This window comes from Rana temporaria, chromosome 6 (genome assembly GCF_905171775.1).
Source record: "Rana temporaria chromosome 6, aRanTem1.1, whole genome shotgun sequence".
In the NCBI taxonomy this organism is placed as follows: Eukaryota; Metazoa; Chordata; class Amphibia; order Anura; family Ranidae; genus Rana; species Rana temporaria.
In genome coordinates, this window is record NC_053494.1 from 123,848,896 (window position 1) to 123,867,482 (window position 18,587).

Consider the following 18,587-nt stretch of genomic DNA (forward strand, 5'->3'; position numbering starts at 1 on the left):
GGAATTCCGATGAAGCTGACTTCCATCAGTCTTGCCTACACACTGTCAGACTAAATTCCGATCGTCCAAAACGCGGTGATGTAAAACACTACGACGAGCCGAGAAAATGTATTTCAATGCTTCTGAGCATACGTCGACTTGATTCAGAGCATGCATGGGTTTTTTCTCCGTCTGAGTTGCACACAGATGATAGGAATTTTTTCCATCGGAAACATGCTCTATTTCTAAACACCGACGGAAAAAAGTCAGATGGGGTCCACACACGATCAGACTTTTTTTCATCGGAAATTCCGATCATGTGTATGCGGCATTACGCTTCCACAGGCTCCTCCGGTTTTTAAGGCAGCACCTGTTGCCTCTTCTCCCCTATTTTCCAGCAGTTGGAGGTCCTCTGGCATCATCAAGGCCTATGCAAAGACAAAAGTCTTGCACTGGACATGAGGACATTGAGGAACAATCCACTGCTGGAGCATGGGGGAGTAGAGGAGAGCACTGGCTGCCGGAAAAGTGGAGGGTTGAGTAAGTAAAACAACTTTTCTTGGTCCTTTAGACATAATCATTCAACTCATTTAAAAGAAATGCATATCCAGGTTTTGGTCCTTTTCTGTGTGTTGTCAGCTCATGGAACTGTCTCAATGTTAAGCCTCGTACACACGACCGAGGAACTCGACGGGCGAAACACATCGTTTTCCTTGTCAAGTTCCTTGTTAGGCTGTCGAGGAACTCGACAAGCCAATTTTCTCCATTCCCGTCAAGGAAATAGAGAACATGCTCTATTTTTGGCTCGTCGAGTTTCTCGACAGTTTCCTCGACGAAAATGTACACACGACCGGTTTCCTCTGCAAAAAAATATCTCCCAGCATGTTTCTTGCAGGTTTTTGCCTAGAAACTCGGTTGTGTGTACGAGGCCTAACACACATTGATTAACAAAATACCACACAATGCTATTACATTACTAATACAATTAAGGACAGTCTATTCAAATCACATTAGATAGAGTGTTTGTTACTAGACATGTGCACACTGAAATATTTTGTTTCGGAATTTCGTTTTTGTTTTGTTAAAAAATGCATTCGTCCAAAAATCCAAAATAATTAAGGTTGAATCTGTCATTGAAGGCTTATGGTGTCTGTAGAATGTTCTAAGAAGATTCGAAGGGGCAGCTAAACTGTACGATGCCACAATCGTACATTTTCGGTCAAATGCTCCGCCTACAAGCTATAGTTGAATTCTAATGTTGTATGACATAGTAATAATTATATTTAATAATTATTATAACTAGTCAACCAACATTAGAATTCCTCTATAGCCTATGGGCCGAGCATTTGACCATAAATGTCCACTCGCGGCGACTGCTTCATTGAATCTTTTCTCTATATGTTGAATAATCTTGGACTAATAGATTTAGGTTAGGCACATTCGACTGTAGGTTTGATAGACACAGATTGGTATTGTCAGCGTCATGTCGAATCTCCTATCTATCCTGAACTGTTGTCGCAACGAAAACGAAAATAAAGCATTTGTTTTTGTCGGATCTTTCGGTTTTTGGACTCTGTGTTTTAACAAACAAAAACGAAAATACCCAAAATTGTGACGAAAATGCATTCCGACGAAAACAAATTCACATGTCTATTTGTTTCCTTCAACGTTTCACTTTTTTTTTTGTACTTGTACGAGAAAGCATCCTGTTCTCTTTGTATTGCTTTCTTTATATGAAATCACTGGTGTTCCTGTCAGTCCTTTTTCTAAAACTGACCACACTAAACAAGAGAGCACAGCGTGGTCAGTTCTCTAGTTGTGCTGAAAACTAAGCCTGCTTTCCTCCAAGCATCAGACTTGTCCTGACATGCCCCTGCTGCCCAGCCATTCACTGGGAAGCTCAGCGTGCTGCTGCTTCTCCTCCCTCTAGCTCTTATGCAGCTGAGAAGAAAGGAAGGGATTACTTATACAAAATAAATTAAAAAAAAGTATTTATAATGTGTTTTTTTTTTTATCTATACAAAAATGTTTTGCCTTTCATTCCTATTTTAAACTGAATGGGTTGGTTTGCAAGGCAATCATTTACATTCACTTTAAATAAAGTATTTGAAGATATGACATTCGAGATTCTGCTGCTGATTTATTTGGCTGCATATGCTGAAACACAGAAAAGTGTTGGTAAAAACCTTGGCAGCCTTTTTGTGTATTTCTCCTTATCCTTTACCCCCTATTTTATTTATTGGGGAATAAGAGAAAGAAAGGTCAAAAAAGTTAAAGCTGATAACTTCAAATAACCTAAACTGCAGCAATGCACTTTTTTTTATGAATTCCTGTATGCATTCTGCAATGAAGTACATTTTGGATGTGCTATTTTCACACATCCAGGAGGCACGCTTCATTCCCCAGGCTCTCCATTTCACTCTTGTATCATTCGCTGGCATCAGCAAGCTCAAAAAGAGCAGAGTACACTCTCATTTGTATTAAGCCGTTTGCATTTCAGGGAGAAAGCTGTGAGAGATTGAATAATTCAGTATTTGAGCCAGCTATAAGACTGCTTCCATTAGTTGGGGCAGCCTTTCCTGGACATAAAGTTCTATATAGAGCTGAATCTAAATGCACCCCAAAAGATAGTAAAGTAAAGTATAGAAAAAATATAAAATAAATCTTTGCAAGATACAAAGATAGATTTACCTTGCTAAAGTTGTTGTCGCACAGGGGTTGATTTACCCATATATCCAATTCTATACCCACAATTGATCCAGAGGAAGGCGAAAAACCCCAGCAAAGCATGATCAACTTTACCTATAAATGTCAGTACCCAGTTATATTATGTACATTTAGGAAAGAATCCACGCCTTTCTTAAAGCAATCTACTGAGATGGCCAGAACCACCTCTGGAGGGAGTCTGTTCCACATTTTCACAGCTCTTACTGTGAAGAAACATTTCCGTATTTGAAGATGAGATCTCTTTTCCTCTAGACGTAAAGAGAGCCCCCTTGTCCTTTGTCTTGACCGTAAAGTGAATAACTCAACACCAAGTTCACTATATGGACCCCTTATATATTTGTACATGTTGATCATATCCCCCCTTATTCTCCTCTTCTCCAGAGAGAATAAATTCAGTTCCTCTAATATTTCCTCATAGCTGAGCTCCTCCATGCCTCTTATCAGCTTGGTTGCCCTTCCCTGCACCTTCTCCAGTTCCTCAATATCCTTTTTGAGAACTGGTGTTCAAAACTGAACTGTATCTTCCAGATGAGTCCTTACTAATGATTTTTACAGGGGCAAAATTATATCTCTCTCTCTCTCTCTCTCTGGAGTCCATACCTCTCTTAAAACAAGAAAGGACTTTGCTCACTTTGGAAACCGCAGCCTGGCATTGCATGCCATTATTGAGCTTATGATCTACCAAAACCCCCAGATCCTTCTCCACTACGGATTCCCCCATTTGTACTCCCCCTAGCATGTATGTATGATGTATGCATATTCTTAGCCCCCAAGTGCATAACTTTACATTTATCAACATTAAACCTCATCTGCCACATAGTCGCCCAATTAGACAGAGCATTGAGGTTGACTTGTAAATTGGAGACATCCTGTAAGGACGTTATTCCACTGCATAGCTTGGTGTCATCTGCAAAGACAGAAATGTTACTTTTTTTTCCCAGACCCAATATCATTTATAAAGATATTAAAAAGTAAGGGTCCCAGCACCGGACCTTGGGGTACACCACTGATAACCTTAGACCATTCAGAGTAAGAATCATTAACCACTACTCTCTGAATTCTGTCTTTTAGCCAGTTTTCTATCCATTTAGAAACTGATATTTCCAATCCTGTAGACTTTACCTCACACATTAATGTGTGGGGCACTGTATCGAAAGCTTTTGCAAAATCCAAGTATATCACGTCCACTGCCACGCCTCTGTCCAAGGTTTTACTTAGCTCTTCATAAAAAGAAATCAGGTTTGTCTGACAACTTCTGTCTTTCATGAATCCATGCTGTCTGTTGCTTAAAATATTTTTTTACAGCAGGAAATCATCTATGTGGTCTTTTATTAATCTCTCCAGTATCTTCTCAACTATAAAAGTTAAACTAACAGGTCTATAGTTACTTGGTAAAGACTTTGTTCCCTTTTTAAATATAGGCACCACATTGGCCCTGTGCCAATCCAGTGGTACTATTCCTGTCATTAATGAGTCCCTAAATATTAGATACAGTGGCTTTGAAATTACAGAGCTCAATTCTTTTAGGATCCGTGGGTGGATGCCATCAGGTCCAGGTGCTTTATCCACCTTTATTCTGTCTAAATATTTCTGGACCATATCACTTTTGAGCCATTGGGGATCATTTGGGGCTGTATCAATACCACCCCCATTATGGATATGAGCTCCCCCATGCTCCTTTGTATACACAGAGCTGAAGACAGTATTTAATAAATTAGCCTTCTCTTTGTTCCCAGTCACCCACTCTAGATTATTTTGTAAAGGGCCTAAATGCTCAGACTTGACCTTTTTTACTGTTAATATTTTTGAAGATTTTTTTGGGGGTTCGTTTTGAGTTTTTGCAAACCTTGATTTCCTTTTTACATATTCTGTTATATTCTTTGTAACATTTAAATGACACTAGTGTTCCTTCATTTTTATATTTTAAAAATCTCTTTTCTTATAGTTTATAGCTTTTTTAACTTTGGCCGTGAGCCACATAGGTTTAATAAGCTTAGATTTTTAAGCTTTTAAACGTATTGCCCATGGGAATATACTTGTAGTGAGTTCGCAAACAGTCTTTTTGACGAATTCCCATTTCTGTTCTGTGCCCATTGATGCGAATATTCTCTCCCAGTCTAAGTCCTGGAGACCAGCCCTCATCCTTGGAAAATTTGCTCTCTTGAAATTAAGTGTTTTTATCTTTCCTGTATGTGATTTTTGCTTACAGCTAACATCAAATGAAATCATGTTATGGTCACTGCTACCCAGGTGTTCCTTTATCTGAACATTAGTAAAAAGCTTTGCATGGTTTGAGATTACCAGGTCCAACAGAGCATGATTCCTAGATGGGGCCTCAATAAACTGGACCATAAAATTGCCCTTTGACTGTACCAGCAGTACCATTACTCCAGTCAATTTCTGGGTAGTTAAAATCCCCCATTATGATCACTGTCCCAGCCCTTGCAGCCCTTTCCATCTGTGCAAGGATCTGAGTCTCCACCTCCTCATTAACATCGGGTGGTCTATAACAAACTCCAATAATTAACTTTGAACTACGTTCCACCCATAATACTTCAGACTCATCATACTCTTCATCCACCAGGTCCTCTTTCACACTCGCTTTGAGATCACTTCTCACATAGAGACAGACCCCTCCACCTTTCCTTTTTACCCTGTCTTTCCGAAAGAGTGCAAATCCGGGAATATTAATAGCCCAGTCATGTGAGGAATGAAGCCAAGTTTCAGCAATATCAATTACATCATAGCTCTCCTGATCATTTCTATTATTTAAAGCGTAGTTCCAGCCGTTCCAGCTACAAAAAGCATAGCTGCTGGCTTTTAATAAACATACACTTACCTGCTCCACTGTCCAGCGACGCGACGCCCAGAGCTCCGCTCCTTTCCCCCCCTCTCCGCCGGTGCCTCCATTCTAACTGTGGGCACCCGGCCGTGACAGCTTCACGGCCGGGCACTCACTGCGCATGCGCGAGCGGTGCTGCGCTACCTGAATGGACAGGCGATCGCCTGGGACCTGTCACGTGTCCCAGGTGATCGCCTACAGGGAGGGGCCACCGTAGGCGATATGACGTATCGCCTAAGCGGTCCCTGGGCAGAAGGAGGAAGTGGGACAGAAAGTCCCACACCTACTGAAGCCCCCACTCCCCCAAATGTGGCATGTAAGGGGGCAATGAGTGGTTTAAGCGGAAGTTATAGTGCCTGTAATGTGCCTAAAAAAAGTGCCTAGTGTAAAAGCCAGTGTTTTCACACTGGAGCGGTGCGCTTGTTGGATGGAAAAAAAAAGTATGTATACATATGTATACAGCGCTCCCAAACTGCCCCTGCCCATGAATGGGCAGCGCTGCCAAAGCTCCTGCAAAGCGATTCAGCAGCACCACAACACGGGCGCTATTAACTCTTTCTTCGGCCGCTATCGTGGGTTAAAAGTGCCCGGCTATCAGCCGAAAAGCTAAAACTAGTGATGCTTTACCACTAACCGCCCCAGTGTGAAAGGGGTCGTTAGCCTTATTATAGATCCAGTGACAAGAAGTAATAATGTTCTGATGTTTGCTCATTTTGGAATTGGTGAAGAAACTCTGTCCCTATCTGACTCTCGCAAACATTTGCTTACATCATTACCTTGTTTTCTTACTCCTTCAAACACCAATATATTTAGAAAGCTTGGATCCCAAGGCTCTCTATAATAATAATAATAATAATAATAATAATAATAATAATATTAATAATAAAGAAATATAAATAACATTCGCTATCAACAAAAATCCTGGCCTGTTACTGCTTCACCAAACCAAGGCGGACATAGGTGTCCTTTTATGAAAGTGAGATCAGCAGTGATCCTGACTCTCACTGCTGATCTCAGGTCATAAACAGTTTATGAAGCTGAGGTAATTAGCTGAGAACATGTTCTCCACTGATTATCGCAGTACAGTGAGAATCTGTAACTGACTTTCACAGAAACGGCCAGTTTATGAAGGTGCGATCTCGGCACCTCACTGGCGATCTGTGACAGAATTCTCACATTCTGATTCACCAAATCAGAGGTGGAGAATCAGAGAGAGAAGCGCAAAGCTGGCTGAGTATTGTGAAGGAAGAAGGAAGTCTTTTGACTTCCATGCTTCACACACAAGCAGCCATACAGTCAGAACACATATTCCCCACTATTACACACCCCAAAATTAGCAGGTTAGGAATTTATAGTGTATGTATATAATGTATATATATATATATATATATATATATATATATATATATTTAAATATATATATATATATATATATATATATATATATATATATATATATATATATATATATATATATATATATATACACACACACATATATATATTATTCTACCTGCACTAAAATGCTATTATTAAAGTAATTTTTTATTTATTAGTAAAAATAAAATTGTAAACCCTAAAATATGGTTTTACACATGGACTGTTCTATTACAGTTATACAGTTATACAGTTGTATACTTTATAAAAAAAATAATGATTATAAATGTATATTTCATTTATATTAATGCATTGTGGGATTTCATTCATTTACTACACACCATTCACATTTAAATAGGCACATGTATGAGCTTTAAATATTGATAAAAACAATGTTTTTAATAATTAGGTTAATGTATAATGTTTGGTGGGAATGTAACTTTATTATTTTATTAATATGTGGTGTATAATGTGTGCTGATTCGTGTTCAACTTTTGTATTTTTCACTTCCTCATACTGTAATCCCGCTACATCACGCGAGATTACAGTGAGAGAAGCCATTCTCAGGAGTTTCCAGGCGTTTGTAGATCGCTCCTCATCTCAACATGAGAACCGATCTACAAAGCTTCATAAACAGGCACTCAGAGGAGAGCGATCTCCCCTGAGAATGCCTGAGAACTGAATAGCGGTATTTTACCGCACTTTCATAAAAGGACACCATAGACTGGCTCCTACACAGCCTGCCTGATATTAAAAAACACCAAATACATTGTCCGAACGTTTTTAAAGTGTATCTTCAGCGGAAGCACATTTTTATTTTGTTTTAGAAAGAATAGGGAATGGTTAGACCACCATTATTTTTTTTTTTATTGTTGGTTGCATGCCATTGGGGAGATTGTTGACTCAATGGGGAAACAGATGAAAATCTCTAGAAAGTGAGGAGAAATCATGTCTTATTGGAAGATGTCCCTATTGGAAGATTTGTTCCTCACGTCTTGTTCTGTGACAACCATAAACATTTGGATTTCTTGTTACTTGTGTCCCAGTGACAATGGCCTCCAGGACAAATAAAGAGCAGAAACAAAGACAGCAATGGAAACCTGACAATGGTGCTCTCACTTTACTTCTCTATCCAAATTTAAAAATAATGTTTTGGTTGAATACACACCATTTTTACAGACACCCTTGATGTCCTTTCTAATTACTTTGACAGAGATATACAAAAAAAAGTTTCACTAAGTCTGAGATATGGCAGCAGTATACACATAGATCTGGCAATTGTACAGCCTTTTTTGCGTGTTATGATATATTGATAGAAAGAGTGATCTCATTTGTAATGCAGAAATATTTTTCGTGGTGCTAGTTTCATATGTCACAAATGATCTTGCTTTCTGGGCATTGGGCCACTATCGTAGAACCTGAGAGACTCTTTTGAACAACTGTGAGTTGGCTGTAACCTATCCAAACTCTTTGAACTATGTAACTTAGAACTTGATCCATACCATTATAAGCTGTACCACAAAGTTGTGTCGCCATTTACTAGCCTTCTGCAATCTTCATCAGCACATGGATTAACTCCTGTATGATTTGACTAGAATAATGTTTAGAACACCCACAAAATACTACAATCAGATGATGTGTACAGATAGGTATTTCTTCCATTTAAAGGGGAAGATAACGCTAACTATTCTTAAACACCCGCCCCTACCTATCCTGCATACCCTGTATAAAAAAAATCTGTGTACTTACCTATGTTTAATCCAGTCTAGTCTGGTTATGTTATCCAGCAGCTCAAGCTCCCCTGTGCCAGTAAGTGGCTGCTGCAGGGGAAAGGGGAGACCACCAATAACAGATGGACCATAGGGGAGCCTAGGTGTGTTGTCTTGGCCCACTGGAAACTACAGTTGGTGTGAACTCCTTTACATAGGGGAGCTGGAGTTGCTGGATCATGTTACAGGACCAGACCAGATTACAAAAAAGGTAAGTACACAGATCTTTTTCATACTGGGTATGCAGGATAGATAGGAGGAGGAGGAGGAGGAGGGAATCTTTCTAAGAATAAATATAATGAGCCCTAACTAACACTTTAATTATGACAAATTGATTTAGCCTCTATTGCATATTGCCCTTAGATTAAATAAATTCATTGGGGTAGATTCAGAAAGAAATTACGCCTGCATATCCATAGATACACAGCGTAATTGCTAAGTAGCGCCGGCGTATCTACTTTCTGTATTCAGAAAGCTAGATACGCCGACTGTAGCCTAAGATACGACTGTCATAAGTCTCTTATGCCGTCGTATCTTAGGGTGCATTCTGACGCTGGCCGCTAGGTGGCGCACCCGTAGTTGTCAGCGTAGAGTATGCAAATTGCATACTTACGCCGATTCACAAACGTGAAGGCTGCTCCTGCTATTAGGAGGCACAGCCAATGGTAAGTATGGACGTCATTCCCGCGTCGCGATTTTCAAATTTTGCGTTGTTTGCGTAACTCGTTTGTGAATGGCGCTGGACGCCATTTACGTTCACGTCAAAGCCAATGACGTCCTTGAGATGTCATTTACCGCAATGCACGTCGGGAAATTTTCCCGACGGAGCATGCGCAGTACATTCGGCGCGGGAACGCGCCTAATTTAAATTATCCACGCCCCCTACGGGATCATTTAAATTACGCGCGCTTACGCCGGCCCCTTTTACGATACGCCGCCGCAAATTACGGAGCAAATGCTTCGTGAATGCAGCGTAGCTCCAGTAATTTACATAGGCGTAGCATAAAAACGATACGCTGCACCGCCGTATCAGTGCGCGCCCCTACCTGAATCTGGGCCACTGAGTATAAACTGAATCTGTTACATGTTAAAGAGGATCATGAAACAAGAAAAGCTGCTTCAGGTGAGGGAGTCTCTGGTTAATCCCCGCACACACTAGTGAGGTGCTAGTCCAGCTCGCATGCTGTGTAGCGTGAAGAAATAATTCCGGATGGCTGCACTTCCAAAAATCCTTTTATTGAAGCTTCATATGACAAGTGGTTGACAGATGGTGCAGGGGACAAAGAGGTAGATGAGTTTCACGCAAATATCAGCGCTTAGTCATATGAAGCTTCAATAAAAGGATCTTTGGAAGTGCAGCCATCCGGAATTATTTCTAAAGAGGATCATGGTGCTGTACAGCAAATATTGACCAATCAGATATTAGTTTTTCTTTGGAAGTACATTTTGCTGTTTCCTTGTAAACATTTTATTGATGCTTGGATGCTCATGGAAAATGAGTCAGGCCGCGTACACACGGCCGAGAAACTCGACGGGCAAAACACATCATTTTGCTCGTCGAGTTTCTTGTGAAGCCACCGAGGATTTCGGCGAGCCAAATTTTCCCATTGCCATCAAGGAAATAGAGAACATGTTCTCTTTTTGGCCCGACGAGATCCTCGGCGGTTTCCTCGTTGAAAAGTGTACACACGACTGGTTTCCTTGGCAAAAAAGATAAAAAAAGCAAGCTTCTTGCTGGTTTTTGCCGAGAAACTCGGCCGTGTGTACGAGGCCTCAGTATGCATCTATTTTAGTGTATGTAACAATGTTTTTTTGCTTTGTTTGGGGATTGGTAGGGGGTTGCTAAATCCCTGACATATGTCTTGTGTGTGTCTTGTTGGGGAGATCTCCCTGGACTTCTAGTAAGTGAGAAGATCAGAGTTATCCCTCCCTCTTGTTCTGGTGATAATTCTCAACGTTTGGATTTCCCATCACTTTCTGTTTTCATTTGTCACTGTGACAATCACAGAGGGTGATCCCACCTGGCTGAAACATAGATAGCAATACAAGCTGGACAGGGGTACTAATCTACCCCATCTCTATTCAAAAGTACAGAAAAACATTTAGCTACTATGTATATGCAGTTTCTTTGACAATAAATCTATGAATAGTTTGCATACCTAATTAAAGGGATTGTAAAGGCTCGGTATAAAAATAAATAAAAAATAACAAACCTGTCATACTTACCACCGCTGTGCAGTTTGTTTTACACAGAGTGGACCTGATCCTCCTCTTCTGGGGTCCCTCTGTGGCGCTCCTGGCTCTTCCTCGTCTCGAGTTTCCATTCTGAAAAGCGCTCTCCTTCATGGACACCCATGCGGGCACGATCCCGTGTCCTGCTTCTGCGTCCATAGACATAAACAGCAGGACTCGGCTCCACCCCCGGTGCGCACGTCATTGGATTTGATTGACAGCAGCGGGAGCCAATGACTATTCTGCTATCAATTATCCAATCAGGACACGAGACACCGGCCTAAGCTGGTGTTCTCCTTCCCCAACGTGGGAATTACTAGGCTCATGGAAGGTATATGGGGGGCTCTGGGGTGCTGCTGCAGCAAAGAGAAAATAGCGAGGGTTTACAACCCCTTTAACTATTTTTATTTTTGTAAGAATAATAACAGAGCTTTATTTATTTCAATACTTGTTTTTATTATAGACTGGCAAATGTGCAAAAATGTAAAACACAATTATACCATTGATATTGTTATTAATACATTTATTTTTAATATAATTTATGGATATCTCTGTATCTGACAATGACAGTATTAAAGCCAATGAATTTATTTCATTGAAGCCTCCAGCAGGCATGTGATAACTATGTCATAGTACATAATGGGGGTTATTTACGAAAGGCAAATCCACTTCGCACTACAAGTGCAAACTGCAAGTGCAAAGTGCACTTGAAACTGCATTGAAAGTGTACTTGGAAGTGCAGTCATTGTAAATCTGAGGGGTTGATCTGAAATGAGGGGAAGCTCTGCTGATTTTATTATCCAATCATGTGCAAGCTAAAATGCTGTTTTAAATTTTCCTTGCTTGTCCCCCTCGGATCTACAGCGACTGCACTTCCAAGTAGACTTTCAGTGTAATTTCTAGTGCACTTTTCACTTGTAGGGCCAGATTCACAGAAGAGAAACGACGGCGTATCTCCTGATACGCCGTTGTATCTCTGAGAGTACCTATGCGGCTGGTTCATAGAATCAGTTACGCATATATAGCCATAAGATCCGACAGGTGTAATTGATTTACACCGTCGCATCTTAGGATGCAATACTTCGGCCGCCGCTGGGTGGAGTTCGCGTCGTTTTCCAGCGTTGGGTATGCAAATGAGCTTTTACGGCGATCCACGAAGGTTTTCGCGTTCGTTACGTCGTCACTAGTCGTTTTTTCCCGTCGCAAAGTTAAGCCTGCTTTAACATGGCTTAACTTTAGACGAGCCATGTTAAAGTATGGCCGTCGTTCCCGGGTCGAATTTCACATTTTTTTTTTTTTGCGTAAGACGTCCGGGAATACGAAAGTACGTTACGCACGTCGCCGTTCAAAAAAATGACGTCACTTCGCGCAAAGCACAGCGGGAATTTCAAAACGGAGCATGCGCAGTACGTCCGGCGCGGGAGCGCGCCTAATTTAAATGGTACACGCCCCATTTGAATTAGGCGGGCTTGCGCCGGACGGCTTTACGTTACTCCGCCGCAAGTTTATACTCAAGTGCTTTGTGAATCAGACACTTACGAGGAAAACTTGCGGCGGTGTAACTTAAAGACGATACGTTACGCCGCCACAGTTCTTTCTGAATCTGGCCCGTAGTTTTCACTTGTAGTGCAAAGGGGATTTGCCTTTCGTAAATAACCCCCATTGTGATCACATTATCAGAACCATTATGATTGGTTCACAAACATCAATGGGGACTTAAGCTGTCAGTGGCAGTCAGAACTGAGATCCACCAACCACGCAAAGTGTCAGCTGCTGGGTCCTAAACGTGTGGCATTTATAAATATGTTCCAAGACCGGGGGGGATATTTAAATACAGATTTGGGAAAGGTGGTTTATCGGGACGTGTTAATCAACAGTAAAAAACAGCTATTTCATCACATTTTTTTTCTTCTCCAACATATTTCCATAAAAGCTTGGACTACGGTGTAATATTGTCGGGACATGGGCTGATCTTTTTTCAAGGAAGGTGTCCTTTAACAATGGTTTTTATTATTGGCCATGCACATTAGGGTTTAAGGAAAGGCTGACCCATACATAAATGAATGAGTAAGATAAGATATGGAATGATATTATGGGGCCATTAATCTACAGTGCAGACGAACTGTTAAAACAATTATAGGTTCTTTATTCCCTCCAAGTAGGTTTCGTAACTGCAAATTGAAATGTAATTACTGTATATTTGATTTTCTTCTTACAGGCTGTGCATCTTGCCCAAGCCAGTTTCCAGATAGAGGCCTTTGGATCCAGATTTATCCTTGACCTATCACTAAACAAGTAAGCTTTATGACATTTAATAGAGGCTTTTCTGCTTTTGGACTTTGGATTTACCAATAGATTTTATCAGGCAGTTGCTACTTTTTCCCCCAGATTACACTGATGCTGAGGGTGGATGTTTAGTATATAATTTAAATGCTCTAAAGAGATGAGTGTGTTTTTAACAAGAAATTAAAGTTGAAGTTGAATTTGCATATTTTACATTCCCTGGTTCCTCCTCCCCCTTTTATCAGCCTTGTAATAACATTTTTATATAAAACCTTCATATTTTCATCATGTCTTATTTTAAATGTAACAAAATCATCATTCAGTCTCCATGCTTTCCTAGGCAATGTGGGCAGATTATGACTGGTGGTTGGGGCCAGGAACCTGCTTCAGGAATCCTTTCAAGAACCCCCAGCCCAAATTCAAGCAGTAAGCTGGCTCTTGGGGGGAGTAATGCCAATATCAATGCCTTGATGGGCAGACGTCAGGCTGCATTTGCATGTAATGCTGATCTTCCATGATTGACAAAAAGTGAAATCCAATGAAAGAAAGGGGTGGGAAAGGGACAAGGCTGGGGAGGAAAGAGCTAGATGATATAAGACAATGCTAAATGTCTTCCAGCTAGGAAATGAGGTAGGCTCTTTCGGACTTGCTCCATCTTCTCAAAGCTCACAATGTGCAGTGCAATTAATGCAGTTAAAATGTTAGTACAGTGGAAGAGCCTGTGGAACTGTACAAAACTGGAACGGATGCTGGAATCAAGTCAGCCTTAAAGGGGTTGTAAAGGTTTGTTTTTTATTTTCAAAATGGGTTCCTTAAGAGTCGGTTCACACTAGGGCGACACGACTTCCAGCACGACTTTCAGAGGCGACTCCGACACGACTTGAGCATGAACCACAGGGCGATCTGGGGCGATTTACAACACAACTTGAAGTCGTCTCCAGGACAGGAGACTTTCCAGTGGCCAATCAAACAACAATCAGCTCTGGGGGAGGGAGGGGGAGGGAGAGGTTTACCTGAGAAATGTATGTTATCTTCCTGGAAAGTCGCTTCAGTTAAGACAGTGATCAGACTTGGATCAGACTTGGAGGCGACTTCCATTGAAATCAATGGGTACAAATCGCCTACAAGTCGGATTGAAGTAGTACAGGAACTTCTTTTGAAGTCAGAGCGACTCGAGTCGTGTGTATTAACCTGCCTGGCGGTGTTCCCGAGACTGACTCGGGGTTAGATTTTCCTGCTACGATCGGTAACCCCGAGTCAGACTCGGGCTCGCCTCGCTAGATCCACAGGCACTTTTTACTTACCTTGTCCCTGGATCCAGCAAAGCCACCGCGCTGTGTGAGCGAACGGGACCTCGCTCGATTCACATAGTGCCTCCGTGTGACACCAATCTCCGTTCCCTGCGACGTTACGACGCACGGGGACGGAGAATGGCGCCAAATTCAAAAACGTAAACAAACACCTTACATACAGTATACTGTAATCTTATAGATTACAGTACTGTATGTAAAAAAAACACACCCCCCTGTCCCTAGTGATCTGTCCTGTGTCATGCATGTCATTTTATATAATAAAAACGTTTCTTTCTCCCTGCAAACTGTAGATTGTCCATAGCAACCAAAAGTGTCCCTTTATGTCAAAAATAGTTTTAGATCAGCTAAAAAACAGCGATAATAAATTATAATCACTTGCAGAATTGTGCGATAGCGATTTGTGGGGAAATTTGTCATAAAAATAAATAAATAATGACAGCAACAATTCTGCAACTGAGCAAATTTCAGTGATTTTAATTTGATTACATTATTGAATAATTTTTATTATAATTATATTATTATTTGTTATAATTATTTATAATTATTTATTATATTATAATTTATAATTTTGTTTTTAAAAAAATGTCATACCCGGGATGCCTATTAGAATCTTGTTTGGTCAGATTTAAGTGAGTTATTTCTAAAAATTACAGACCTACAATATAAAACGCCAAATTTCCTTGCAAATAATGGTACCGCTTTCAGCATGTTTTTTCTGAAAGAATCATACCGCCAGGGAGGTTAAAACCGCTCCCATTCACTTGCATTGTTTTTCTCGACAGCGCGACTTGGGACAACTTGAGGCGACTTCAAGTCGGATCCCAAGTCGCCTCAGTGTGAACCGGCTCTCAAGCTAGTACATTGTTGGTTCACTAACCTTTTCCTTCAATTTCCCTTCTAAATGTTTTTTTTCTTTGTCTGCTTGCCCCCATCATCCGAGCCGTTCTGGCTGGGGGTTAGTCAGTCAGAACAGCTTACTGAGGAGGAACAGGACGTGAGAAATTCAAACAAAGAAAACAAAGAAGAAAAACATTTAGCTGGGAAATTGAAGGAAAAGGTAAGTGAACCAACAATGCACTAGCTTAAAGGAACCTATTTAAAAAAATAAAAAATAAACCTTTACAACCCCTTTAACATCTGCTGCCTACATTGGCACACTATATGTTAAACCAGCCTCTTCCTTTCTTCCACCCACACCCTTTTGCACTGCTCCATGAAGCTCTCTTGTTTTGTTTTTTTATATCAATTTTTGCACACCTTTAATTCTGTAGCCTTCTGGCTGCATGCACGGTGGATGTTATGGGGGGCTTGCTCTTTCTCTCCATCGGTGGTAGTGGGCATTCTCCTGCTGGACTGAAGGGCACTCACTAATAATTACATCCAGGAAAGGAGAACTGTAAAGCCCAGGCAGTATGGTGAAACACCTCAAGGGGGCCTAATGGGAATTGTGTTGAATGATGCTGGCCATCAATTGTCTGTGGACGTGGATGTGAAGATGGTTACTTGTGTGTGAAGAGGGTGAGTTCTCCTCCAGGGGAAAGAGCCCTGAACCATAGACAGCCTCTTGACTAAAAGATCCGCACAATTAGGATACTCGATTCCAGTAAAATGTGGACCCAATCCAGGAGTTGCTAATCCTTGGGAAAACTCCAAAACCCATTTCCCCACTCAGAAGATACGTCCCAGGGCCCCTCAGTCTGCATATGTGGGAACCCTGGGTGACATCTAAGGCTGGGTTTACACTGATACTGCACGACAGTCATACTACTTTTATCCTACTTTGCTCTGCGACATCAGTCCTACATCAGTCCTACATTGGTCCTACATCCATCCGACTTGAATGAACAGGATACTACTTTGATCCAACTTTGTGATAGTCTGACATGTTCTTTGACCAATCAAAACAATCCCAGTGTGTGATAAATTCATTTTACTGCTGCTGTAATCACCATGTCGGATGTCAGATGGTAAGGACAAGGCTCTTACTTTGATCCAACTTCAATGATATTCAATGCGCTGAAGTAGGATCAAAGTCGGACCAAAATAGTGCAGGGAGCATTTTCAAAGTCGGACCGTCTTGTGTCGGACCAGTTAAGACGGCTCTCATAGGGAAACATTGATTTTCATACGCCATGCAACATGATCTCCCATTGTCGGAGCGTTTGTTGTACCAGTGTGAACGCAGCCTTATCCTTCTGACTGTGGGGCATATTTACTAAGCTTTGGCAATAAAACCTGGAAGCTAATTGGTTTCTATCCAGAGTTGCACCAGATTTTGCACTTTCCTCTTTTAGTAAATAATCCCTAATTGTGACAAGGCAGAGAGTCCCTAACAAAAATAGAAGTACTTCCAATTGATCAATTATAAATGTGTTTATATTAAAAATCAAGACATGCATAGCAACCCTAGCCCATTAAAACAATTTCTCAGCTCCACTCCAACAACATATATTTTCCCATGTGATTTGGTATGGGTGTTGTTGAGTAAGGATGAAAATTAAAGCAAAATTTGGAGATCTTGTAAGATTCACCATTTTGGCACAATACATTGTAGTCAATAGTGAAGACGAAATTAGGCAGTTTTTGTTGGTGCTTTTTAATGGTCCAATGGGCTTTAAATGGCTTTTTGAGGGTTATGGAAATTACATCTATCTATCTCTCCTATTTGAATTGTTATTGCTGTCTGCAAGTAATAATGCTTGGGCAGAAAGTGAGCTGGAATATCTCTAACAGGAACATATCAGGATCACAAATATTAAAAATGTAAAACGTTTTTTTGAGAAAAGGTAAGATTCAGTTGGAATTCATGTTCATAGTTAGTGATGAGCTAAGTTGTTAACCTTAACAAGGACTTTCAAAAAAGGAAACACCTCATAAGAGTCCTGTTCCACAATCCCCTACCTCCTCTGCTTCTAAATGGAATCGGGGTCCGCATAAAATTCTACACATTAACAGACTAGAGGTGGACCCTATTGCTAATTCACTATGTGCTGATCAGATTATATCCATTCACCAATGTGAATGTCAGTGTTTTGGTGGAGTGGATTTGCCTAGATTTCATTAATGTTTATAACCATAATGGACTGAGTTAGGTTGACTCATTTTCGGGCACCTCTTTAGTTTGTAGGGTACTCACAAAACCCACATACAAAAGAGGTGCAACAAAATTCTGACTACAAAAAGGGTCACAGTATGGACACCTACTTCTCCTGTGTCCCCATTGTTTTTGGGACTGATGTTCGTTTATTCTTCTCCACTTTTCCATTGAAACCTTTTTGGTGGTATAAATGTTTTATCTGGGATTAATAAATTAAATCCGTTCTGAACTCACAAACTAAAACTGTATGTAACCTAGGACATTTGGGGTGCTTGACGTGCACTATGCACAGCAATCACAGTGTAGCAGAGCTATATTGATCCTGTGAAGAGCATACAGTGGGGATCGGAAGTTTGGGCACCCCAGGTAAAAATTTGTATTAATGTGCATAACGAAGCCAAGGAAAGATGGAAAAATCTCCAAAAGGCATCAAAGTACAGATTAGACATTCTTATAATATGTCAAAAAAAGTTAGATTTTATTTCCATCATTTACACTTTCAAAATTACAGAAAACGAAAAAATGGCGTCTGCAAAAGTTTGGGCACCCTGCTGAGTTAATATCTTGTACTGCCCCCTTTGGCAAGTATCACAGCTTGTAAACACTTTTTGTAGCCAGCCAAGAGTCTTTCAATTCTTGTTTGAGGTATCTTTGCCCATTCTTCCTTACAAAAGTCTTCCAGTCCTTTGAGATTTCTGGGCTGTCCGTCACGCACTGCTCTTTTAAGGTCTATCCATAGATTTTCAATTATGTTGAGGTCGGGAGATTGTGAAGGCCATGGCAAAACCTTCAGTTTACGCGTCTTGATGTAATCCCTCGTGGATTTTGAGGTGTGTTTAGGATCATTATCCATTTGTAGAAGCCATCCTCTCTTTAACTTCAGCTTTTTCACAGATGGCATCAAGTTACCATCCAAAATTTGCTGAAATTTTATTGAATCCATTTTTCCTTCTACTCGTGAAATGTTC

At 40.7% G+C, this 18,587-nt stretch overlaps 1 protein-coding gene across 6 annotated transcripts in view; it reads left to right on the top strand.

Annotated features, from left to right (window-relative positions):
* The window catches only part of ADAM23 (ADAM metallopeptidase domain 23), a 293,859-nt gene that overhangs the window by 97,000 nt on the left and 178,272 nt on the right, over nt 1-18,587 (top strand). For all 6 annotated transcript variants that reach the window (XM_040357303.1, XM_040357304.1, XM_040357306.1 and 3 more), the window contains exon 3: nt 13,145-13,221. In XM_040357303.1, the coding sequence (XP_040213237.1) occupies nt 13,145-13,221 (77 nt within the window). The remainder of the gene's footprint in view (nt 1-13,144; nt 13,222-18,587) is intronic.